This window comes from Cololabis saira, chromosome 5 (assembly GCF_033807715.1).
Source record: "Cololabis saira isolate AMF1-May2022 chromosome 5, fColSai1.1, whole genome shotgun sequence".
Taxonomy (NCBI): domain Eukaryota; kingdom Metazoa; phylum Chordata; class Actinopteri; order Beloniformes; family Belonidae; genus Cololabis; species Cololabis saira.
This window is the reverse complement of record NC_084591.1, coordinates 34,416,895-34,441,792: the sequence shown is the minus strand read 5'-3', so window position 1 is coordinate 34,441,792 and position 24,898 is coordinate 34,416,895. Positions and strand designations below refer to the sequence as shown.

The 24,898-nt window shown below is 44.6% G+C and overlaps 1 protein-coding gene across 1 annotated transcript; it reads left to right on the top strand.

Moving 5' to 3' along the window:
* The first annotated feature begins 243 nt into the window (after positions 1 to 243).
* Positions 244 to 20,752, top strand: smad6b (SMAD family member 6b). Its single transcript, XM_061721771.1, has 4 exons — positions 244 to 1,854; positions 4,847 to 4,903; positions 6,737 to 6,814; positions 19,758 to 20,752. The coding sequence occupies exons 1-4, from the start codon at positions 1,044 to 1,046 to the stop codon at positions 20,297 to 20,299; spliced, it is 1,488 nt and encodes a 495-aa protein (XP_061577755.1). The 5' UTR covers positions 244 to 1,043; the 3' UTR covers positions 20,300 to 20,752.
* Positions 20,753 to 24,898: the final 4,146 nt, after the last annotated feature.

The window sequence follows — 24,898 nt, the reverse complement described above, 5'->3', positions numbered from 1 at the left end:
TGACTTAAAAACGAGAGGTGAGTGTTTCGCCTTTAAGAGTTAAGAAACTTGAAACCTTGTTTGCGCAACAATCAGTGCAGCTCACAGCCGCCAAAGTGTCTAGACTAGCACATGATGGTAGTCAGCCAATGGCTCCAGCGCTCTCCTCGGGGGCCCCGTGTGTGTGTGTGCGCCTGTGTTTGTGTGTGCGTGCGTGTGGGTGAGTGAGTGAGCGAGCTTGCGTTTGTGTGTGTGTGTGTGTGTGTGAGTGTGTGTGTGTGTGTGTGAGTGTGTGTGTGTGAGAGGAAGACAGGGGGGAGAAAAGAAAAAGAGCGAGAAACGGAGAAAGAGAGGGATTTGGGTTGCAGTTTGGTGTAGATCTGAGCAGAGACACGGCAGCTCTATCCAGCCCCGGATTGATCCTCCTCGCCTAGTTTCGTGTCGCATGGATGTTTTGTTGGGATTTAACGAGAGAGAAAGAGAAAAAAAGTGCACTGACATCTCTAGAAGACGGCAAAAGGATCCTCACTTCTTGTGCATTTTCTTGGGATTAAATCGCACCGAAGTAGGCTACCTCATGCTCCCCGCGCCGGCTCTTAAAAGTAGACGTGAGCGCGTTTAAAGTCGGGAACTGTTCGAGCCGCGTCCGCGCTTCAAGGCGACTACGCTTGGATAATGTTCCTCAGCATATTATGTTATGTTATTATGCACTCTGTCTGCTTCATTCGTTCGTGACAAAAGCATAAGCAGTCCATTCCGCAGCGATCCTGGATAAGAAGCCGCAGTTATTTACAGCACAAACCAGCTAAAATGCATGCCTTTTAATCGGGAATGCTGCAGTGCATTTGTGTCGTGGTTTTGTTGTAGATGCAACAAAATCGCCTTGAGTCTGATGCTGCGGCTTTTGCCACCAATGCTCGTCAGTCGGCTGTGCATGCATTGCACGGCATTTCAGTATCATTGATGTTTTGCAACGACCGGAGAAGTATCAGTAGTAGTATTATATCCGCACAAGATTAAAGAGAAAGGAAGAAAAAAAACCTTCTAGATATTCAAGGTGTCGTATGTTCAGGACGAAACGCTCAGGTCTTGTGCGGCGACTCTGGAGAAGCCGTTTGATCCCAGATAAAGAAGGGGAACATGGAAATGGCAAAAGTAGTGAGGGCTGTCGGGACGATCTGTGCGGCTACAACCCGGAGAAAATTCCCAAAACGGAGTTCAGACCGATGACCCCGAGCGGGTCTCTGGTGGGGGACAGAGGCTGCGTGGCGGGGGCCACCACGGGGGCCACCACGGGGGCCACCACGGACCAAGATGCGGGCGCGCCGTGCGCCCCGGAGCAGGGCAGCCCCCGCTCCGTGCAGGACAGCGAGTGCAGGACAGTAACGTGCTGCTTGTTTAAAGACCGGGACCACTCCGAGCTCAGGGGCCCAGACACGGCCCGGGGCCCCGGGGATCCAGGGTCCTGCCACAGTCTCATGCTGAGCAGCAGCCTCGGACCGGGGGGACCGGGGGACTGCGGCTCCGCCGAGGCGCAGGACGCAGCGATGCCGCGCACGCTGCTGGAGCAGGAACTGAAGTCGGCCACATACTCTCTTCTCAAAAGACTCAAGGAAAAGGCGCTGGATACCTTACTGGAGGCGGTGGAGTCCAGGGGAGGGATGCCGAGCGACTGCGTTATGATTTCCAGGACGGAGCTGAGGCTGGGCGGACATGTGGCGTCCCCGCAGCTGCTGGTGTGCAGAGTGTACCGGTGGTCCGACCTGCAGCACTCGGCTCAGCTCAAACCGCTCTGTGAGTGTAAGAGCTTCGGGGCCCCGGACAGTCCAGCGGTGTGCTGCAACCCCTATCACTACAGCCGGCTCTGTGGGCCAGGTAAAGGCAAAACATGCTCGTCTTAAAGCAGCACTATGTCACTTTTCCACCTTAATATCCTATTTCCAGAGTCATTGTGATGGTACATCAACTTACAACAGGTTTAATGACACCTCTGTCATGGTCTGATGGGGTCTGTATCGCCTTCACTGGCACTATGTAACTTTGAGGTGCATGGTAGGAACCCTTCCACGCTACTGGTAAAGCACTACCGCTTTTGTCCAAAGGAGCCGCCAAACTCAACAAAAGCTGAAAGTTACATTGTGCTGCTTTAAAGCCTGATTTATGGTTCCGCGTTAAATCGACGCAGAGCCCACGCCGTAGGGTTACGGCGTAGCCGCGTAAACCTAAGGCGTAGGCTCTGCGTTTGGTGTAACGTGGAACCATAAATCAGCCGTTACGCTGCTGATGGTCTTTTTCAGCTTTCATTCTTCCCTCTGCTCAGTAAACATGCGCTTAATATCCTGCACACACAGTTCAACAGTAGGTATTTCAAATGTCACAACAATGTCATAAAGTCACATTTATAATCGCACAGTACTAGAGGTCAGTTCCATTACATATATTTTGTTGGTGCCATTGTAGAGCTTGTCTTTTAATTGTAGAGACAGAGCAAAGACAGTTTTTTGATTAAAGAGTTAATTATAATCAAAATTATTGCAACATAAGCAACACTGATTTGTCCTTCAGTGAGGAATAGGAGTGTAAAAAAACTTATGAGGCGTTGCTGCCATGATAGCTTGAGAAAATATATTTTTTTAAATTATTATTGTAACAAAATAGCACATTTGCGTGATGTTTTAGACTTTTAAAACTTTCAAAAGCCTAGCTAGTAATATATGATATCTGTGACATATCAGAGGGATCTCTCATGCTGTTTTGCACCATCTTGATCTTTTATTATATGGATGTATTCCTGCCTTTGAAGGACTAGTAATACACAGCACCTTAAAGCTCTAATGTGTCTGAGAATGCTGGTGTCTTCAGTGTGGTCGTCAGTACAGCTGTTTTCAGTTCTTACCTCCGTTTGGAGTTATTGCCAGCAGTGTATGGCATCTGTGTGATTGTTTAGACTCACTTAGAGATTTGAACTTGCTGCCATGTGTCATTTTAGTCGGTGTGCGTGGTGTGAGCTCCAAGAGGCACAGCCTCCCTGACCTATATTAAACATTACATTTTGGCAGGGACTGAGCTTGTGATTTGGAAAACATCAAGTTGCCGGGTCACTCAACCTCGCTGACCCCATGACAACGCCTGGTATCATGTGTACAGATGCAAGCGTCAGTATTTCGGTCCCCTCACTGGCATAGGAGGTGGATTTTCCATAACATCCATGTTTACTAGAGACAGCTGGCTGCGAAAAGAAATTTTAAGTCATAAGTTCAACAATATCAGAAATCATACTGAGCAAATGTGGGGAAACTCATGTGCTTTTGCTCCACTTATTCTAATGTATACTGTCTAATTTGATGAAAACTGACATAATTGTATATAACTCAGAGTTTTCTGATAAACTATGTAATGTATTGGGAGAATATGTTTGATAGAAAGGACATGAGATTTGTTCCATCTGCTAATGTTGATGTCAGGAAACACTGTGTTTCCTTTCCACTAAAACCACCAAGATGAGTTGTGAGGAGAGGGAGCGGGGCACATACCCCATATTGGGACTAAGGCTCGTAGTAGACATAGCTCACATGCGCTCATGCGTGGCTTGATAGAGCTGGTATTTCTTTCACGCTATTGAAGAAGGGGGGCTTTGAATAAAGACCTTAACCACTGGCTTTGACAGTGTTTGTAAATGGGAATGTAAGAAACACGGATGCCTGTAAGGATGACACTTAATGAAGCGTTCATGAACTAGATTTTGATGTAAAAACAGTTTAATCCTTTCTGAGGCACCATTCAAAACACGCCTCAAAACAGTTTTGACTGCATTTCATGAGGCGCCGCTCTGGGTTGTATGTCGGAGTGTAAGGGAGAGAGAGCTCAAACCAAAGTGGACAGAAACTTTTCCTTTTTATTTCGCCAGGCATTATACTTTTCAAATGAGATCAGTTTCAAGTTGCGCTTTAAAAGCCCCTTTGTCCTGAGGAGGTCCCCTCATGCTATTTAGGTGAAGGAGTGGTGATAATATACAGTTTGCATACTACTGGCGCCAGACTGACTAGCTGTGTATCTGAGTGACTGAGTTCAGATCCTGGCAATTACTGCCGCCACTCTTAAAGGACCCGCTGCTATTATGCGTTCCTCCTTCCCTTTTTCCCTGCAGGCGAGGTCACAGTGTGCTCACAAAGTTGTCTTTTCTTTGTGCCTTACCTCTTGTGCAAGCCATTATATTCACTTTTGTTTTAATTGTTAGATAGAAATCAAGGTCTTTGGATGTGGGGAAGTTAAAAAGCAGAGATTTACTCATATTTATTTATCTGCTGACTAGAAGTTATGGTGGAATGTGGTTAAAATGAAAGACCACTTCAGTTCAACAATTTATACTTAAATAACGGCAACAAATCAAAGAAAATGTTTTTCATTGGATGTGCAGTTCTTATAACTAGCTTGTGAATAAAACGATTTGACTTTAAAGTTCAGACACAAAACGTTTAAGTGGGAGGATGTAGCCTGATGCTTTTTATTTGTCAAAGTTTCTTTTCAGCTGCATAAATGTGGACGTTTTTCTTTTCATCTTAATGAAGGCTTTATTTGCAGTACATTGTGGTATGCGTGCAAAAGTTTCCATAAAGTACAAGACACAGTACATTTACCAGATACCAAACATAATGCTAGAATCTTTCAGCTACCTGATGCAACTCTTCCTTCTTACGTTGAATTAGTCTGTTGAACTTTTGTCAACTTGATCTCTATAAACTTGAAGTCATTCTTTTAACCTGCATTTGCACTTCACCGGGAACTTCAGTATTACTACAGCAGATACTTGCCTTAACCTTTTCCATTCCTTTTATGACGTTATTGGCATCATTGTTTTGCATTTCAGAGTCACCTCCACCTCCATATTCGAGGCTTTCCCCTAATGAAGAACACAAGCCACTGGGTGAGTTACTTTCTGTTATATTTGCTCCTAAACGTTGATATTAAAGTGAAATGTTTTTAATCGAGTTGAAAGCCGCGTAGAGCCTGTAAATGGTGTCGTCAGTGTTTTTTGTTTTTGTTTGCTGCGTTTTAACAGTCGAGTCTGTGTGCTTGGGAACTCAGTTTTAAAGACTGTAATCGGGTTTTTCTGGTAGCTTTGAGATGAAAGATAGTAGATAATGTTGCATGATTTCAGCAGATAGTATGATGTGGGTGGGACCGATACAGTGGAAATTATTCTGCTCTTCATAGTAAGTGTTTGCAAATAAAACTGGTCGGATCTAGAGTTTTTATACATGAGTTGGTTAGTGAAGTAAAGCTAGTAATGACAATGAAGTCTGTAGAGCATCCGCATTGTTATCCAACCCCTAGCTAATACAGTATAGCTTTTGGATTTTTATGTATTTGATTATTACCTTGTTAGAATGTAACAACAAGAAAATCTTGTCATGTTTTTAATCATTTGACAAATCAATAATGGCATTTAACCTACTTTAGTTGTGACACAAATGGACAATCTTACCAACAGAATGCTTTAAAGCGAAGAAGCAAATAAAGGTAGACCTCTCAAAAGCGAGAAGAAGAACAAAATACAGGCCGCGGTTTCAAAGAAGCAACTTAATTGACAGCATCGTGTGTAAAAACCCTGATAGTGAAGCAAATCTTCCTGAATGTGGAATAACAAAGTTAAGTTTTCCCAGGGGAAACAACTGCTGAGTATTACATCCAAAAAGGTGATAGCAGGAGCAGAAGTATCAGTACGTCTTGTTCAGAAGATTACAAGGCGAAGACTTAGTCCCAGGAACCTCGCCACGTCCTGATCTTGACTAAAAAGCGCAGGAATGTTGACGTGAATGTTCAGAGAAGGAAGTATTGGAAAACCTTGAGGAGTTGTGACAGTGAATTTCCAAGTGTTGACACTATACTGGAACTGTTTTGACCCATAAATCAGAAGATTGTCTGGAGCAAAAAGGACACCACTTACGCCACACAAATAACACCATCAGCCACAGCCAGTCAGGCGTGGAGGTGGGTCCTTCTCGTTGTGGGGTCGCAATTTTTGTTGCTGCAGGGACTGGTAGTCAGGACTTTCTTTATAATACACGGTCATCATGAAGAAGAGTCGAGGTATAAATCGAAGCCTGCTAATCACTGTATTTTCCAGGAACGTAATTATCTTAAGCATATGTCGAAGCTGAGCTCGGTCTTGCCACTACTTTGCGTGGCCATGTCTGTCTTAGTTTAACTCTCAATGAGAAGCTCTAAAGGAGCTATAAAGAAAGCAGGATATATATAAAATATCAGTGTCTTGAAGCTCTTATGGGATAAAAATTCTCTGGACCTTGTGTGACTACAGCAAACGTCTATTAAAGGTCACATAAATATTGTAATTTAATACTAGATTTCTGGAAACGCATCTTTAGTTATTTTTATTTTTTTCTCCTTTTGAAGAAAAAAATCTTTAGAAGTGTTGAAGTCAACATCACGTCTCAAAGCCACTTAAGTAAACAGTAATGAATAGCATTTGTCTGTTTGCCAAAACTTTCCTCCTACGTGCTTTCATCACTAGTGCTTTCACCGGCATCACTAGTGTACGTGGAGTTGAGCAGTTTGAACAGTTTTGATTTGCTCTGAGAGGTTGCTGACACTGTGGCTCACAGATAACTCATCACTTAACGTCTGCTGTTGAGGTTTCCAGGTTGCTGGCGACGGGATGAAGTCAGATGTGATTTATTGATTTGAATTTTGTATGAAATAAAAGTAAAAGGGTTAATTGTCGTTTTGCCCCCCACAGATCTGTCTGACTCCACACTATCGTACACTGAAACCGAGGCAGCGAGCTCACCAAACATCACACCGGGGGAATTTTCAGGTGGGTTTTTTTTTTTTAACAACTGTTGTTGGGCTCCAAATAAGGATTACTAAAATGTTTTGAACTGGTGCTATAAATGAATGATTACTGGAGGATTATCAACCCCAACGAGCCCATCTGTGAATACTGAAGTAATTTGTTAAACGAGAACATTAGTTTGTTAGAGAACTTTAGATGTTGTAAGAGACGGTGGGATTTATTTTCCAAGTACTGGATGGTTTCAAATGGTCAAATATTGTCAACGTCGTTGGCTGCACAGTAAATTAAGTGGTTTTAACTGTTCAATGACATGTATCAGATACTAAACTCATATTTGCTTCTTGACTTGAAGTAAGATCTGCTGTTTGAAGTGGTGCTGGTGAAATAGTGCGTCATCTGGTATTAGTATCTTTGCTCTGTCTGATTATAAGACAGTCTTAATGTTGGAGCAGTACATGTGGTGAAGATAATTGAGCAAGGGATTACGTGCTTCTCCTTTTCCCCGAATCATCATTAAAACAGATAATTTGTGCCGTCTTGACCTGTCATTTGTAAATAAGGGTTTAACGTCATCTATGCTGATGAGATTGTGTTTTCTTTTTTTTTGCTAGACACGGTTAAATAAAGAATAGCAGGAAAAAAAAAAGCATAAAGTTAATAATACTATGGGCGGGTACAGCATTTCAGTTTTGTATGCCACATAGAAGTTCATTGCATGACACAATAGTTAATTTTTTTCTTTTTTTTTAACTGTACTTTATTCTTTCTCATTAGGGATCATTTGGGGCGGTCCAAGCTTTAAAGATAAAGGTTTCATTGTGAGCACTGCAGAGGCTCAATGAGGCGTGTGCACTGGCTTCAGACCTGGCCTCCCCTCTTCTGTTTTTCTTTCAGAAATATTTGAGTGGGATCAAACTGTAATAAGATCCAAGCCTGCTTAGAAACGGACACGCTCACGTCCGCATGCATGTGCACAGACACTCGCATGCACAACTTTATCTGGCCTGGCTGAGAATGGGCTGCGGAGAGGGGTGGGTTCTCCGGTGAATGGGGCCACACCAAAAGAGGCGAGCAGAAACACTCCTGTCCTCTGATTTGAAATGAAACACTCCTTTCTCATGGCACATATTAAGCACCCCTCCCCCTTCACGTTGGGGGTCACAGCCAGCGTGCACAGTGTCATGTGGACTGCAGCAAGAGCCCTTATTTTGGGGAATGGAGGGACCAGCATTTCCTGTAAAAGGGTCTGCCTTGGCTCAGGGTGTGGACACTGAGAAGCTGACATGCCAACCTGGCAGAGAAGTATTAAGTCAGCGAAGGCCCTCTCCTCCCCAGAACACACATGCTGTCACCACCTCAGCAAAGCCCGGCGACACTCCCTGAGTCAACAAATGAGGGGCTTGTCAGAGCGCGCACCACAATTCCTTAGAGATGTTGGTGAGGGAGGATCTAGACATGCAGGGCTTTGGTTTCTTCCAACTGTATTGCTGTTTTTACAGCCTGGGCCAGATCACTGCATGGGCTGTGACACACTCCGCGAAATACATTTGAGAACGAGAGAAACCGGTGCTTCGTGGGGTGTGTCCAAACGGTGACGTCTGTGGTGTCGCTGTTTGATGTCATTTGGTTTGATAGCGAAGAGTGTCCACACTGAGTAAACATAATATTAATTATGAAACATCGGACATGTATCCTTGGGTTATCAAAGCTTATACCACGGTCTGTGTGAATACTTGATTCTGATTGGTGTAGGTTATCACTTATAACCTACACCTAGGTGTATATATAAGTGATAACCTACACCTAGAAAACAAATTCAGTCAAATTGCATGATAACTTTAATATAATTGCGCTGGATCAACTGCCAGGTGGTAACCACGGCAACGGAGATTCCGAGAAGAAGAGCCGGCTACCGCAGGACGACGACATGAGTGATTCTTTTAATTTATTTGGTGAATTTAACAATTTTGATGACTGGGATGCAGAAGAGGGGAGAAAAGATAATATCCGAGCGGAGCTGAGCGGACTAGAATATCTCCCGTTACCAAGGAAACTGGGTTATGGCTTGTTAAAAAACTTTGTAACTTACCACGGCTGCAGACGAGAGAAAATAGTCCGCTCAGCTGTGGCTTGTTATAAAACTAATGATTTCAACTGAAAACACATTAAAGCATGAATAACTTTAATATTTATGTTTTTTTGTAAGTGAGCGTGGTATAAGCGGGATAATGCCCTTCGAGGTCCATTAACATAAATACATGGACTTCGCGGAGGCAAACCGTCCGACGCGAAGCGGAGGACGGTTCACACCCCGCATCGTCCATATATTTCTTATAATGTACTATACACCTCGTCGGGCATCATCCCTTACATATTCCATCATCAGATCCTGGAGTGCTTCTACTCACATTCAATGGATAGGTCTTTAACACATTTTCACTGCTCACCTAAAGATGGCTGAATCCATGAGTCCTCGTCCTGTGTGGAGAGAGCGTCTCTGTAACCAGAGTTGTCTGGGATCCAGACTCCACCCATCAAGGACAAGTAAATCTCTTAAAAGCAAGTCTGGGGGCATCGGCTGGGTGGGGTGCAGCCAAATAATCAACTACAGTTTGGAGCCCAGGGCTACAGAAATACCCACTGAGCATTCTTCTTCGTCAGACAATGGCAGAGAAACACATCGGAACTGGTTGGTGAGCTAGATAAGCTTGCTCTGCCACTTCTCGGAGTATATTCATTGGAATTTGAATAAGAGTTCTTCCTATTGTGGCCTTTGTTAATGTGTGATATGCCAATAAATCAGGGGCACACTGTTTTGGGAAGTTAATGGCATCTGTTGTAAGTGCAGATATGTTGTTTTCCAACAACTTAAAAGGCTCTTGTTCATATTTTCTTGAAAGGCTTCCCCATGTGCACTGTACCCGCCTTAACGTCTTGTGTAATATTAATACCCCCGCATCCTGTGGGGTCACAAACATTTGGACCATTCCCAGCGATTTGTTTTAACACGGCTGTGTCACAATGTTAGCCCCACCAGCCTCTCTGTGATGTCAGTTTACGTCATGAGGGCTCTCAGCTCTGTGACCTGGATATAGTGTACTTGAGTGTGTGAGGGAATGCACTTTTGCTGATGCAGCCCTCCAAGTGTGCCTACACACCCCTTTCTTCACAGCTAGGGCCCCGACGTGTGAACATCAGAACCAAGGCCTTTGAAGCTGTTCTCATTGCTTCCTGTATGACTATCTGAGGGAGTGTTTCTACACATTGATTTTATGTCGGTCACATTGTCTCTGGCATTGGGGGGTCTTTATGTTTTCACTGTTGCCGGCCACCTGTTGCTATCAATAAAAGGATGCATGCCAAGCTTCTTCTACTCTTTTTTTTGTTTTGTTTTTAAAGAGTGAATGACCCTGTACTGCCTACCAGATTACCTACATTTCTGTGCAAAGATACAGAACTTCCAGCAGTACTAAAGACACTGCTGGAAGAGTGTAAGACACTGGCTCCAGCCTGCCTACATTTATCAGCCACCAGAGGTTGTGTCCTCAATCAACCCAATGGAATTTGTCAGCGTAACACTTTGTGTACACGATCACGCTGGTGTGAGCTGAGATCACAGGTGTGAATGGATGAGCTCCCTGAGATTTGTTGGGTCAAGTGACCAGAGGACACATGGAGTGATATGACTCACCGTCCTTTTTTTTCCCTGTCCTGTCTTCCTATGAATGATGGGAAGCTGGAAAGGAGAAGTGGAAAGATTTAAAGTTTGCACGCATAGATAAAAATGAGAGCTGGAGAAAATAGGGCATCAGCAGTTGGATGGCGTTCCCACATTGATTCATGCATTGCCCTCCTCTGTTTGCTGGGAAGACCTTTGCTGCCTCTCTGGATGTTTCATTTACAGACAGTCACTCTGTCAGGTCCACTCAGGTATTGACCTATTCTGCTAGACAGAACAAGCCAGTTGATAGATGGATGGGAAAGGCCTCAGAGGAGTCACACCACAGATTACTCAGAAAATTTGCAGTGTACAGTGCACAGGGTTTGAGGCTGCAAACAGGCATCTTTAATGTTTTTGTTTGTGTCTGAAGGACTATTTTTCGTCCTCAGTGTCATATATAACTCGAGATGCATACATTTACACGCCAAGCCTAAGCAAATTAGGTTGTGCAGTCAATACTAATCCCACTTGCCTGTCTGTGTCAGGAAGAGGCGATCAGTAAGCATGAAACCATTCCTTCTGTCTGTGTCGGAGACAGTAGAAATGCATGGAATAATTAGATGGTCTAATCAAAGCATGTGATGCTTTTCTTGATTAAAGTAGATTAGAGTGGGCCCAAACTTGTTGATATGGCTTTGAAGGCATGTGATTTGACATCTACGGCGATCTAATTGAATAGCATATCATCTGTATACATGACTTTCTTCATAGATCGTGCCTTTATTCAATCTAGTAGCATCAGTGTTTCATTGATGTTTTCTATCATGAGCTCAATTGTAATCCTTGGTGACATTGTTTATATAGTCAGTGTACTGCACACATCTAGGAGTGCTCTCAAACTGCGCTGCTCAGACAGAGGCATGGTCTTGTGCATCTACATGGGTATGCTAACCATGTCCCCCTCCCGTCCTCGAGGTTTGAGCCCCTTCCTCCATCCTACAGACCCCAGATTGATATATCCTGGGCTCATCCCCCCCTGAAACCTGGCACACGGCCTCAGGTTTCTACCGCAGCCCCGAGTCTTCCTAGCGCCTGGCCGCCCACATTCCCTCAGGAGCCCGAATGCTCCAGGATACGGGATGTGGAAATAATGTGACTCGAGTGCTTCCACTCTGCCTCCCGAAATCAGGTTTTGCGGATTGTTTATTTGAGGGGAAGGAGGCCTCAGACAAACATCCTGTTTTAAAAAGCTGCTGGGTTTTGTAGCAGTGCAGGGCGGTGAATTGCCCCTTTGACAGCGGGGGGAGACTGAGGAATGTTGAAGAGAAGGCCAGCATCTCAGGAGAGATGAGGGTCTCTCCTCACCCGTTTGTCATGTCCAGTTTGCAGGGCTCGTTTAAACTGGAGGCGTCGGATTGTAACTATACATCCTGAAGGGTTTGTTCTCTGTTCTCTCTGTGGTGGCGTTGGGCCTGTACCCACAGCCCTTGTCTCAAGTATCTGTTCCTGTCCTGGGAGGCTGGCTTCCGTTTCCCCTTACGTAACACACACAGAAAAAAAGAGCCATTGATAACAGCGATAAGGCCGTTTTTCATTTTTCCTTTCTCAGCATTGTTAGACTGTGGTGTGTCAGTAATCATCTATAAGTTTTTACAGCTTGAAGTGGGACATAGAGGATTCCCACTAGAGTCATTTTTCCCTTCTGGTTTATGAAAATATATTTTTGTTGTGATTTATTTAGGGAGGTATGTATGTTGGATATTTCTAGCTGACGTCACCGTAGTGTTTATCTCCCTTCTGTGTGCGCTGTTGTTTTATGACCATTGTATTACTCTCTTTGAACTTTTGCTGGATGTAAGCAAAGCAAAGAATATTATCATTTTACAGCAAGCCACAGATTTATAGGAGAGATCTCTTACAATTTAAGCCTGTTCTTGAAATATGACATTGACGTAAGCACTTTCAGCTTTCACAGGAGCAGGGAGGGGGGCGTTTAGTTGTAACCGTGTTGATTTTTCCTTCCTTTTAACACTGATTTGTTTCGAGTGTTGACTTGCTGTCAGACATGCCAGTGCAATTGACCTCTACTTGCACAGTCCTTGGACAGGTATGGAACCCACTTACATGCCATCAGAAACGATCCTGCAGAGCTTAGTAGTTATCTACCTCTGCTCGGAGAGGGAATGCGGTGCCAGTGCTTCTGTTTAACTTCGGAGGGGTTCACAGATAAAGCTACGTCCCCAGACACGACCACAGTGGTTTGCTTGTTATTTGACTCGCACAGTAGTGTGCTCAATTAGCTAAAGGTGGACTGTTTTTCATTTTAGGGCTTACCATACAGAGAGAAAGCAGAACGAACAGGAGGTGTGCTCAGGTGTGCAGTAGTGTTTCTCTATACTCTAGCTTGGCAAACAAAGTGCGTTAGCTAATCTTGACATGTGCTCTGAGAGGGTTGTTGTTGCCATCTTTGCTCCCCTCACACTGCCGAGCAGCACTTGCCTCCACCAATAGGGCCATTCATTCAGGCCAGGGCACAGGGTTAGAGCAACAAATAAAGAGTGTGCAATGCCATTAAATATGTATGGAATGTCCAACTGTTAGTTTAGCATTTTCGTGTGCCTCCTCTCAAAGCTGAGACGGGGAACAATACTCCATTTGAGCAGGCCTGGCACAGACGTGAAGGAGAGTCCAGTTGTGGATGCAGTTTTTTTTATTTTCTGACCATTTTGCCCTCAATTAAAAATCCAGACACTGGCCTTGGCGAGCTATGATCAAGGCCAGCTTTGATTTAGGTCTGTGGCCCGATTGCTAGCGAAAATAGATTTAACATTTTTCCTTCCCTCCCCTGAGGAACATTGACAGTTGTGCCTGAACCTTTTGACTGTCAGTATTTTTAAAACTCAGAATAGTCTGTGCATTCTTTTAGCCTGGGGAATGCTGTATGTGGATTAGCTGTAGAAGAACGTGTCATCCGACATCTCTACACAAGCCTTGTACAGCTGGAGGGAGAGGATGGAAGCTCAACTCCTCAAGTTGACTGGTGAAAAGTCACCTCCTAGCGAGTCAAGGCCTTGTACATTTTTGTACATGTGTAAGTTGAGATCCTGGGACTTGATTTCTTTTTTTTTTTTTAAGTTTCTTTCCTTATCTTGAATGTCATCTACTGGAACTATATCTTGATTCCACTCCCTTGTCCTAACATGGAGCCAAGTATGACAGACATCATTTGAAGCCTTTGATCTGGTTCCTGAAAGAGGCTGCCTTTTAAATCTGACTAGAAAACCTTTTATTCAAATAGCCTTCAACTTGAAACAGCAAACTGTGCTCCAAGATCAAATTTTGCAAGTAGCAGTTATTACAAGTTGTAAATATGCTTATGTTAAAAGTCACTGATTGTGTTCCCTCGAGGAAGTTCTATCCACTTGTGTCATGTGTGCTTTGCTTATCTTTTATCTGCATGCTTTTCTACAGTTTTCTTGGTGTGGCTCGGTACGTGCAGTCAGGCTGTCGCATTTCAGGGTACGGTTTAGATTAGAGGTCTGGCTGTAGCTTCCCCCTCTTCTCCTGTCTGTGACTGCCAACACATAATTTACTTAATGAAATCCTGCCATTCCCTATAGCTTCAAGATTTTTTACAGATGTAGACAGGGAAGGACTTTGTGAATTAATGGAAATGTTCACTCCTGTATTTTTTAATGAATGTCTTGCTTGTTGTGAATGGGCTGACTTTTCAGATGTGTGTGTGTGTGTGTGTGTGTGTGTGTGTGTGTGTGTGTGTGTGTGTGTGTGTGTGTTGGGGGGGTTGTCTTTGTTTGGGGGAGCTGGTGTTTTAAATGCTCGCGATGGAGCAGTGTAAGTTACAGTCGAGCTAGTGCTGTGAGTGAAACAGAAACTCTGGTGCCACATTATCCCCACAGAACAGACTCTGATCCACTGGGTCAATCAATAGGAAACCATTGTTTGAGCTCCCAATCCGTCCATCATAGCTGCTCTACCTTCCCGCCCAGCTGAAACCAAATACCCACCTTTCGCCTTAAATTAGTCCAATTAATATAACTCGCACTAATAGAGTTCCTTGTTGTTGTTAATTTGAAACCAAATTTTCAGTGTGATTTTAGTGTAAAGGCTAGTAAACGTCCCTGACAGACTATCGAGATGATGACCAAAAAATTGTGTAAAGCCTCACATCCGAAACTTTCTGTCATGTCATGTGAATCGGTGAAAACCAGTCAGATAAAAGATCTTAAAGGACAAGAAAGAAAGCAGCGTCCTCGCTGCACCCCTGCCCCCCCTCAGTCTTAACCCGAGTAGGAAGTTAGGAGGCACAGCAAGGGGAGGGGTTTAGGAATGTGCAGGGTCTCCTCTACTCAAACGCTCCAGCCCACTTGGCTCAAACCGCTCTCACACTCTAGCAAACAAACACATTCACACTTACACACAACACACACAAAAAGACAGGTTGTACGAGGAGGTGAAAGAGCACAGCCACCCAGCAGGATGTTCGCTCAGTGTTTTGCTTCCAATGTTCTCTCGGACTTCGCTGGCCTTTGAGGCTGTCTGTATATATGACATATTCACAAACATCCCCCACAGTTTTCGCAGAACTTTTACTTGCCCTGAAAGGCTTTTGTAGGCCTCATTTGGATCACAAGCGCCGTATCTGACACACTCTGGAGCTTTGAAGGAAACTTAAAGGAAATGAACAACATCTTTTTTCCTTTTAACCCCTAAAAAAAACTAAAAAATGTCCCCTTCAATCCAGGAGCTTCACTAATACGCCCAGACAATTCCGCCATATTAGCTTCCTGTGCTTTTTACACCCTCCGTTGTTTATTGATTTAATTTATGGATTCTGTTGGTTATCAGCTATCTAGGGCACAGCACTTTTCCTCCCTCAAGGGTCATCCCGAAACAGAAACAGAGGGAAAGTGAGGAGGAAGTAGATGACAATGTAAAGCATTCCCATTGTGGCCAGAAAGGCTTTGTGACTGGATTCAGTTTCTTGGGCTCCCACGGTGTTTTCTCCCGGCATATATCTCTGCCTCTGTATCTCTTGCTCTGTCTCCGAGCAGAGAAAGGCCAGGCCTCAGGGAGAAAAATCCATAGACATGTAACAGCAGCTCCAGTTAGCGTGTCTGTCTGATAAAGCCGACTTTGATGGCAGTGATAGTCCAGACGCCAACCTAAATGTGGCCTGCTCAGGGGTTACAGTCAGCCTGTGGGAGTCATTGTCTGCTGAATTACTGAATTAAAACCAAACCATAATATGAAGGGGGGAGGGGGGGGATTGTTTCAACTCTACTTTGTTGTTCCAATGCAAAAGAAACATAAATGGAAGTAGGATTAGGAGTGAGCGGGCAAAAACAAACAAGTTATTTGATCTCACGTACACATGCGCGGTTTACCCCCCTCTCTTTCTCTCTCTCTCTTTCTCTCACAAATTCAGACCGCTATCGTTCTTAGGACTTTGTATTGACTTCCATTCATTGTGTCCATCTTAACCCTAACATTTAACCTAATCTCACCCTCCAGCTCTAACTTCAACTATGGTCCCAGAAATGACACTCTGTCTCATTAGGACTGAACTTTAGTCCCCACAGGGACTACTAGTCCCATCAAGGGCGGTGTTTATGCCAGAAGATGGTTCTAATGGCGTAACAAAAACAAGAACGCACACACTCCCACTCACAGGTGTACAGCTTTTGAACTCTCAACCTCAGTACCAGCTTCCCAAGCCGGGCCTATTAGTTTGTTGATAGAGTCTAATAGTTGGATGAGAGTCTAATAGCTGGCACAGGATGAGAGATCGCCGCCCTCTTCACTGGGCCACATCAATAGTGTAGCAAGAGTGCTTTGTTTTGTTTCTTTTTCTTTTTCCTTTTGCACTTTAGCAACGTTTTTAAAGGTATGGGTTCATCTCCAGTCTGTGCTCAGAAAGGGATGCAATGTTTCGGTGGTGACCCGAAAGCTTGGTGGGGAGATGTTAGCACAGAGGGGAAGCTGTTGTTTGTCTGGCTGTCCCTGACACTCGGCCTCTCATTCATCCCACTGCGAGGCTGCAGAACCGTGTTTACACCGGGGCAGCTCTTTTCTTCTTCTCCCGCTGCCCTTTTCTCTCCCGACACTCTTGGTTTTCATGCTGTCTTTAAAAGCATCACTGGATGCTCATCAAGGGCTGCAATTGAAGCTTTCAAGTGCTCATTTTGTGTATTTAACAGTATTTACTCTCACTTGCCCTCAAGCACTAGTAACTCAAAGCAGACACACACACATTCACAAATATGCAGTATGTACATGGAAGATAGCCTATGTATCATGATGAGGTTCACAATATTATCTGTGGTGGAGGATTTTCAGCTTGCATCCGGTTATATGAATCAAAATTTGCACGGCAACACTCGATGTTGTTGTATTCTTTGTTAAATATTGCTTGTTTGCCGCCTTACCTTAATTATGGGAAGTGCAAGTGCATGCTTCCACTATGTTTTGATTGTATTAGAAATGAATGAATGTGCTTGTTTGTTTGTTTTTCATCTGTTGCATTTATTATTGCTCATTGAAGGAAAGCCAAACTACCAGTTGCTTAATGCTTTTTCTTGTTGGCCATGTAAACATTTATGTACCAAACACTTGCCACAGTTTTATACATCCACATTTGTTCGGCAACGGCATTGGAAGTGCGGTGACATGCGGCATGAGCCTTAATTAACAACTTCACGTGTTCAGATCATCGCCTCTGGCTGCAGGAACAGGAAGTGCATCGTCCATGCAGTGGCAGAGTCCACTGCCTCGAAGACTGACACTAAGAGGAGAGCCTTTTGAGAATAAAATAACAATAATAACATGCACTTCTTTTCTAATGGGTAAACTGAGCTGTTAAAAGGTGGCAGGGTTAAATGGATGCAGAGCACCAGTAATTGCTCCCAGCCTCCATTGCTCCGCCCAGAGCAGACCCTCTGTAAGCTCGACATGGAGTCTTCCAGAGTTGGGCGTCTGTGCTGTGGTCAGAGGAGAAGTAGACACACCCTCACTTCTCTGCTTCGTATCTCAATTTTAACATTTACCCTGGCTTGTATCACTTTCAGGTCCAATACTACCAATTAAAGCTTTTTCAATTCAGTTTGGAAAACACACTTAAACATTTGCAGATAGCAAACCTGATGGCGGCAGAAGGACAAGCGATTGAATAAAATAAGCTAAAACACCAGCTGACGATGCATGTTTGACCGAAAGCACAAACACATCACAAGTCCGGACCAAACAACACATTTTTTTTTTCTTCTTTTAATCCTTGTCCAGACAGACACATGTGGTCAAAGGCACACGTAGACACGAGAGACAGCAGAGCAACAGGAAAAGGCCTGTTTTAACAGTGTTAAAAGATTTTCTACACATGCAAACATGTGTGAAATACATTTCTAACCCTTTTCTTGGTTATTCATCTTCTGGATATCGTTGAAAATGAGATGCAATTGACAAAACGGAGTTGTGCGCATTTTTTTCATTCACAAAGAGGGAGATGTCGGCTGTTTGGTCTTTTGAGTTTCTGTGCAGTTTCAAAGCGAGTCTACCTTGATGTGTGGGGTCCATTTGATTTGATACAATAGAGGACCATAAACGAGCTGAGGCTGGGTCCTTTGTGCGGCCGAGCCGTGCTGCAGTAAAAGCTCAGAGTGGAGGAGCTGGAGTGTGGAATTCACTAATGGCACATGCATGTTGGGGCCCCTGAGGAGAGGGGGTCATTTCAGCCATCAGTGTGTGCGCAAACACACAGAGAGCCTGTCTGCAGCTTCCCCCCACCGCCACACCACCCTCCACTCACTCAGTCACTCTGTTTCTCCCCCCTCCATGACGGAGTGCCTCAAACCAGCAGGCGCTTTGTATGTGCAAGTCTGGTCAACGTTTTTGCTAATCTTTGTATAAACTTTACTAGTGTGGGTCATCCAGCAGAAAGGTTTGGTTGGGTGGGAGGTGAGCGAGGCATTTTGTTGCTGTGTGGATCCACGACGCTCCACCTTAAAGGCGTTTGTTAATGGGGCGGGCGGTCATTAAGCCCTGAGAGCAGAGAGACTGAAAAGAATGGGGCCACAGGCCCAGGCTTTAAATCTTCTGTGCCAATAGACTCTCTGAAGCAAAATAATGGCATCACTCTGTGTGTGAGTTAATGGGAGCTGATAGCATGAAGGCTGGGGGGTCAGCGGGTCATGGGCTTGTGCTAAGTTGTCAGGGAGCTGAATGCCATCCCTGGGCCCACAGCAGGGGGACGAGTTGGGTGGAGGGGGGAGGGAGACCTCAAGATGAGGAAAGAGGAGAAAGGGGCTCCCTCGCTCTCCAGGAGTATATGATGAAGAGACAGATAGAGGATCATAGAGGTGCGCTTCATTCTTTACCTTCCTCATCCACAGGCCTCCGTCTTCTCATACCACAGATTTTATGAGCAGTGGGACAGTTATGAGCTGTGCGGACTGAAGCTGCTCCTGAGAGCAGTCAGCGGTGATTGTGTGTGCGTGCGTGCACGTGTGTCTTTTCAGTATGGTGAAGATCGAAGTCTACCTAGGGAGCAGTAACTCACTTTGGAGTGCTGAGGGCTGTCACTGAAAAGAGTTCACAGACTGCAGCCATGAAAATTGAATTAAGAAGCTGATTTACTGGGCAAAGATGTTTAGGAACAACATGCCAGCATTGTTCCACTTTAATAAGAAAATCGTTTCTGAAAATGACCATGGGCTGCAAGATGACTTTTTTTTTATTTTTTTTTTAAATAATTGTAAGCCAGTTTTTTTTACCCAGACCCTACACGATAAACCTGGACAGAGTGTAATCCTCATTTAATTTTTGTAAACATGATCTGTTTTGAAAGTGCATGGGTGAGCAGCAGTCAGCAGCTCTGTGGGGTGGTCAGTGTTTAATTACTACAGCGCCCTCTTAAGACAGACTGAGGAACTGCAGGTCTTCCACTAGACTGACCTCAATACCCCCTCAGGGTGTGTGTGTGTGTGTGTGTGTGTGTGTGTGTGTGTGTGTGTGTGTGTGTGTGTGTGTGTGTGTGTGTGTGTGTGTGTGTGTGTGTTTGTGTGTGTGTGTGTGTGTGTGTGTGTGTGTGTGTGAGTGTATTGGACACGCAGTGATATTTTTACAAGGCTTACATTTCAATACAGCGCCTAGTTTAGTATTTATAGTGTGGCCATCTGCTCTTAACAATAAAAAAGATAGTTAATCCTTTAAAACTCAACCCTTCCTTTTTAATAGCCCTTTTTATTTTTGTTTATGTTTTGTTAATGACTGTTTCTCCATCCCTTCTAGATGCCAGCATGTCACCTGATGCCCCTAAGCAGAGCCACTGGTGTAACGTGGCATACTGGGAGCACCGCACTCGCGTGGGCCGCCTCTACACGGTGTACGAGCACTCCGTCAGCATCTTCTATGATCTACCTCAGGGCACAGGCTTCTGCCTGGGCCAGCTCAACCTGGATCACCGCAGCAGCACCGTTCAACGCACTCGAGGTAAAATCGGCTACGGTATCCTCCTCAGCAAAGAGCCGGACGGCGTTTGGGCATATAACCGCAGTGACCACCCCATATTTGTAAACTCCCCCACTCTGGATGTGCCTAACAGCAGAACTCTGGTTGTGCGAAAAGTGATGCCAGGCTACTCCATCAAGGTGTTTGACTATGAGCGCTCCTGCCTCCTCAGGCACACCACAGACGCCGACTTCCTGGATGGACCTTATGACCCGAACAGTGTGCGCATCAGCTTTGCAAAGGGCTGGGGCCCCTGCTACTCAAGACAGTTCATCACATCCTGCCCCTGCTGGCTGGAGATTCTTCTCAACAACCATAGATAACACAAACGGACCCAACAAACTATCCCAAATATCATCTACCTAGATTTAATATAAAGTTTTATATATTATATGAAAAATATATTATACTTGTAAATACTGAGTCATTTTTACAATGTAACTATTTATGTATGGTGCAATGTGTATATTGACAAGAGGAAAAAAAACGGAAAATGCACTTTGGCTACATATATATACATATATATGTATATGTACATACATATATATATATGTGTATATATATATATATATATATATATATATATATATATATATATATATATATATATATATATATATATATATGTGAGAATCTTTCAATACCAATTTGAGAAATTATACAGCAAAATTAGGATGAGCCTGGATTTGGTGTATAGTTTTCATATACTATTAATATCCAGACAAAAAGCTAACACCATTCACACATTGATAATAAAGTATTCGTATAATGCATAACGATTCTGTTTGGTCTGCATCATTAGCTCTGTACATCACACTCACTATACATCTGTGTTTTCAGTGTTTCCTACCTCACCTACTGCCACAATCTGGACCCCAGAATACTCGGTGCTCCCTCATTAACAATCATAGCATGCTACTGTACAATGACTGGTTACCACATGGGATTATACAGCATTTGCCATCTTGTTCAAGGGCTGAGTTGAAGATGTCGTGTCATCCTTGTGCTCATCCGAGTAGGAAATGATTATTGGAAAGAGCAGTCGGATGCGTGCACCAGATGGGATATGTACGGACAACTAATGACACTGATCCAGAAGTCCTTGAGGTCCTAAGGTGCCCCAGTTTTGGCAATTGTGTGCAAACGGGGTAGTACATGACAGCGTTGGAGAAAATGATGAAAGTACTCAGTTTCCGTAGTTACGCCAACCAAATTCGGGTCTCACTTCAGCACGTCATCGCCGACCAGCTCATTTCACATGGACTTTGTCATGAATGAGCAAAGATGCAGCACCTTCAAACTACCACAGTGATACTGGAATGTGTGCAGAGAAACCAGGAAGTTTTACAAGCCTGCTGGAATCTTAAAAACTGCAGCCAAACTGGATGTGGTTTAGCTGGCTTCCTTCATAATTGCTAGTGTTGGGTTGTCAGGTTGGCGGTGATGTTAGCGAGAGGAGGGGCGCCGAGATCTCTGCCAGCATTTACCAATGGAGGCATTCAGTGACGCTCTGATTCGGAAGTGTGTAATTGCAAGGGTGACTATCTGTACGTGTTTACGTTAGCGTGTGCTTTAAGTGGGTTCTTTCATACATCAAGTTAGGATTTTAATTTTTAATGTTTCTAAATACCAAGTAACTCTAAATAGGAAGAAGTGGGCATTGATAATGGATGCATGGAATTAGTAAATAACAGTTTGTGAGCAGAGACGTGGGGGGAAGAGGCTCTTTTTTTTTTTGACAGCCTCTCAGATTTTTTTTGCGTGTGCTGCTGAGTGCAGCGTCTCCGTCCTTCACCTCCGCCACAAAGGCTCAGACAGCCTCCTTCAAGCCCGCTGCCTGTCTGGAGCCAAGACTATGAAGAGTTCAAACAGCAGAGAGGAGTGGCTGTTTCTGCCTCCGCTCTCTTCCTTACAACTGGGGGCCATTATCCTGCTCCTTTGTGTCTGTTATGGGAAAACGGCCCGCATCACCGCTCAAGAGGAACTGACACACAATTATGTGGGGTGGTGAGGAGCTGCGACTCAAGACTGAGCAGATTACACAGGCCGCCACCGAGCGCGTGAGAGCCGGGTCTAAATAAACAGCGCTGGAAAGAAAATGGCCAAGTGACCATGAGCCGTCCACCACGGCCGCGTCGTGCTCTGCTCGTGCTCCTGAGCTGGAATAGTTGTGGCAGGGACGAGTGCAACTCTGGTCAAAGTGGAGTGAAGAGAAAAGGCTTCGTAAGCAGCTTCGTCTGCTGCGTGAGCTTGGGAATGGTATTGATTAGCAGTTTTTTTTTTTTTTTTTTTTCTGGAGAAGTCTGTTGAGCCCCAAAAAACAAGCCGCCATTTTATTGCACTGCTAACGATACACGTAGCCGTAGGTTCGGCTTGTAAACCGACGTTGAGAAAGGGGCACCCTGAGAGCCAGCTCTCTCAACAAACACTCAAGCGGGTCTCTGTGCGTTTGGGTTAAGCTGCTCACCGAGTGTGCAAACAACTGCTTTTTAAAGCACTGAATTTTGAAACCCTGTTATTACGGCTTCTGTCCTGCCAAAGCCTTGGTACATTCTTTAGACTGTGGACTCTTTTCTGTCAGCTCCAGTTCTCCATGGTCACAGTCTGAAATAAGGGCGGTGTGATCAGTACAATCAACCCATAAGTAATCTGAGGAAACATCACCTGGTTAAATGTGAGAAAAAAGTCCAAAATATGAACCCTTGTCTTGTTGTTTTTGATGTGAAGTGAGTTAGTAGGTCACCTGGGCCAGGCAGATGTGGAGACGGTGCAGCTTCCAGCTACTACTGAACACCTCATCCTGCAACATCTGGCTCCCAAAAGCACAGCGAAGTAATAGCGCCTCTCGAAATAAAGAGAGATTACACAGAGTGCCCGAAACCCTTCCTGCTCTCTGTCTCTCATGAGCGGCGGCCCACGGAAGTCCTCTCACCTCGGCTGAGGGTGTTAATTACGGCTCCTCGCAGCTGGCGTGCTCGCCACTTACTGGGCGTGCTGGCGCATGCAGGCGTACAGGGGATCCACGCTTTCAGAGGGGATTATGGGCTAAAGATGCACGGTGCAAGATGGGAAAAGGGAAGCATTTTTCACTCTGGGTACTTTTCCACTTTTAATAAGCTGAATTTAAAACAGTGGATGAGAAACGGTGCAAATGATGAGTCTGAGTTCTGGTGCTGCGCAGGTTCACGGTGCTGTGTGGCGTCCGAAGTCATGAAAGTGAGTTTTTAAGAAGTCATACCCCGTGTTACTAGATACTGCTTACAATGTGCATCACTGTTGCATTGTTTGTACCTCCTGAACGACAAACTCTGGAAGAGGCAAATGAGAAAACATTAAGGTGGTTTTTCAGAAGCCAAAATCAGCCCGGTCCTGGTGCCTTTCTGCAGATCCCACCCTCCCTTCAGTAATTACAGGGTGCACAGAGGCCTCTCTGACGTACGAAAAGGATTTATTTTAGTGAGTTTCCACAGAGGTTAAAAGAATGCCACAGTGTGAGCACATGCACGCTCTTAACACATACCCCTAGGCCCAGTTCTGACAGCATTTATCACCCGCCTGCTGCTGCACCTCTAACTCCAATCACTGGAGCGCCGTGCTCATCGTTGAACCAGTTCAACGCTAAATGATCTGAACTCATCAGCCGCTGATTCTAACTTCAGTCATCTTTCGTTTGCATTCTGCGTCCATAAAGACCAAATGCACGTACTTCCCTCTGAAATGCATGCTGCAGGCATGACATTATTCTGCTTCTCTGTGCAAAACTCAGTTGTTTTTCTTTTCCTCTTTAAATCGAAATTCCTCTTTCATTTATATCCCTAACACGGGACAAAGCTTTCACTCAAGAAACGGCCTGAATCACATTCTTTAACGTTTCATCTATCTTTGTGAAGTCTTCACACGAGGAGCCTCACTGATGAAAAAAATGTGATTGCTGTGTTCTGTGTGATATAATCTCAGAAATCTATCATTTAGGCCTTGATAGAGTTGCTTTATGGGCTGTAATCAAATCCTCCAGACCCCTCCACCTTAGCTGTGAGGCAATAAGACATGAATGCAGTGTGCAGCAGCAGTACTCAGAAACATACTTTTATGCCGACATCGTTGTGGTTGTGCCTGCCTGTGGGATTTTGGAAATGTGACTCTTTAAAGAGCCAATCATGAATCGCTTTAAACTTTGTGCTAAGTAATGCAAAATACACTCACTTAACACCGAGTTTCACATGTCTAGAGAAGTAATCCTATATATTAAAGTATGTCATGCTCATTGATCTCCCCCAGGGCTCAACAACTTCTTTCCACAGTCCCAGTTTGTCCTTTCAGAAGTTTGACTGAGGATTTTTTTTTTCCTCTTTTTTTCCAAGTGGCTGTAAAAGAGAAGATCTAGGAACGTGGGCCCCTTTTTTTTCTCTGCAGGCCTCCTAATTTGTTCCATATTGTGAGTTTAAATGGGGTGGACTCAGGAAATGCAGTCACATTGCTTTACCTTCCAAGCTTCCAGCCTGAGGTTTGGCTTGCAGAGATGGTGGTTGTGTGGACCGGGGGCTGATTGGGCGGCTGGAGCTGCCGAGGCGGTTAGGCCCGGCCATGTGGGCTTTCCTCCTCCTCTCCTCGGGAGCCGAGATGTCCACATCGCTGATTCTGTTGCTTTATGTTTCTCTGCATGCAGAGGAGCCACATGCCATGTAGACTGAGCATTCGTGGCACTGTCTCAAAGAGCTGCCCAAAGGAATACTGTAAAACTTGTGGCAAAGTAAATTGATGTCACTCTCGGGGAGAATCATGTAAATGTACTGCCAAAGACTTGTAGGGGTTAGCTTAGCATGAGAAAACAAAGACATAGCTGGCGCGCCTCTCTGTGCTTCTAAAGCACCTTAATTAAAATGTTATGTTTTCACTGTCTAATTTGTACAGCAGCTAATCTG

Excerpts from the sequence above, each read along its gene's own strand:
- smad6b (XM_061721771.1), top strand. The coding sequence starts at position 1,044 with ATGTTCAGGACGAAACGCTCAGGTCTTGTGCGGCGACTCTGGAGAAGC. Across the intron at positions 1,855-4,846 it reads CAGCCGGCTCTGTGGGCCAG|AGTCACCTCCACCTCCATAT; the intron begins GTAAAGGCAAAA and ends TTTGCATTTCAG. Across the intron at positions 6,815-19,757 it reads CACACCGGGGGAATTTTCAG|ATGCCAGCATGTCACCTGAT; the intron begins GTGGGTTTTTTT and ends CATCCCTTCTAG.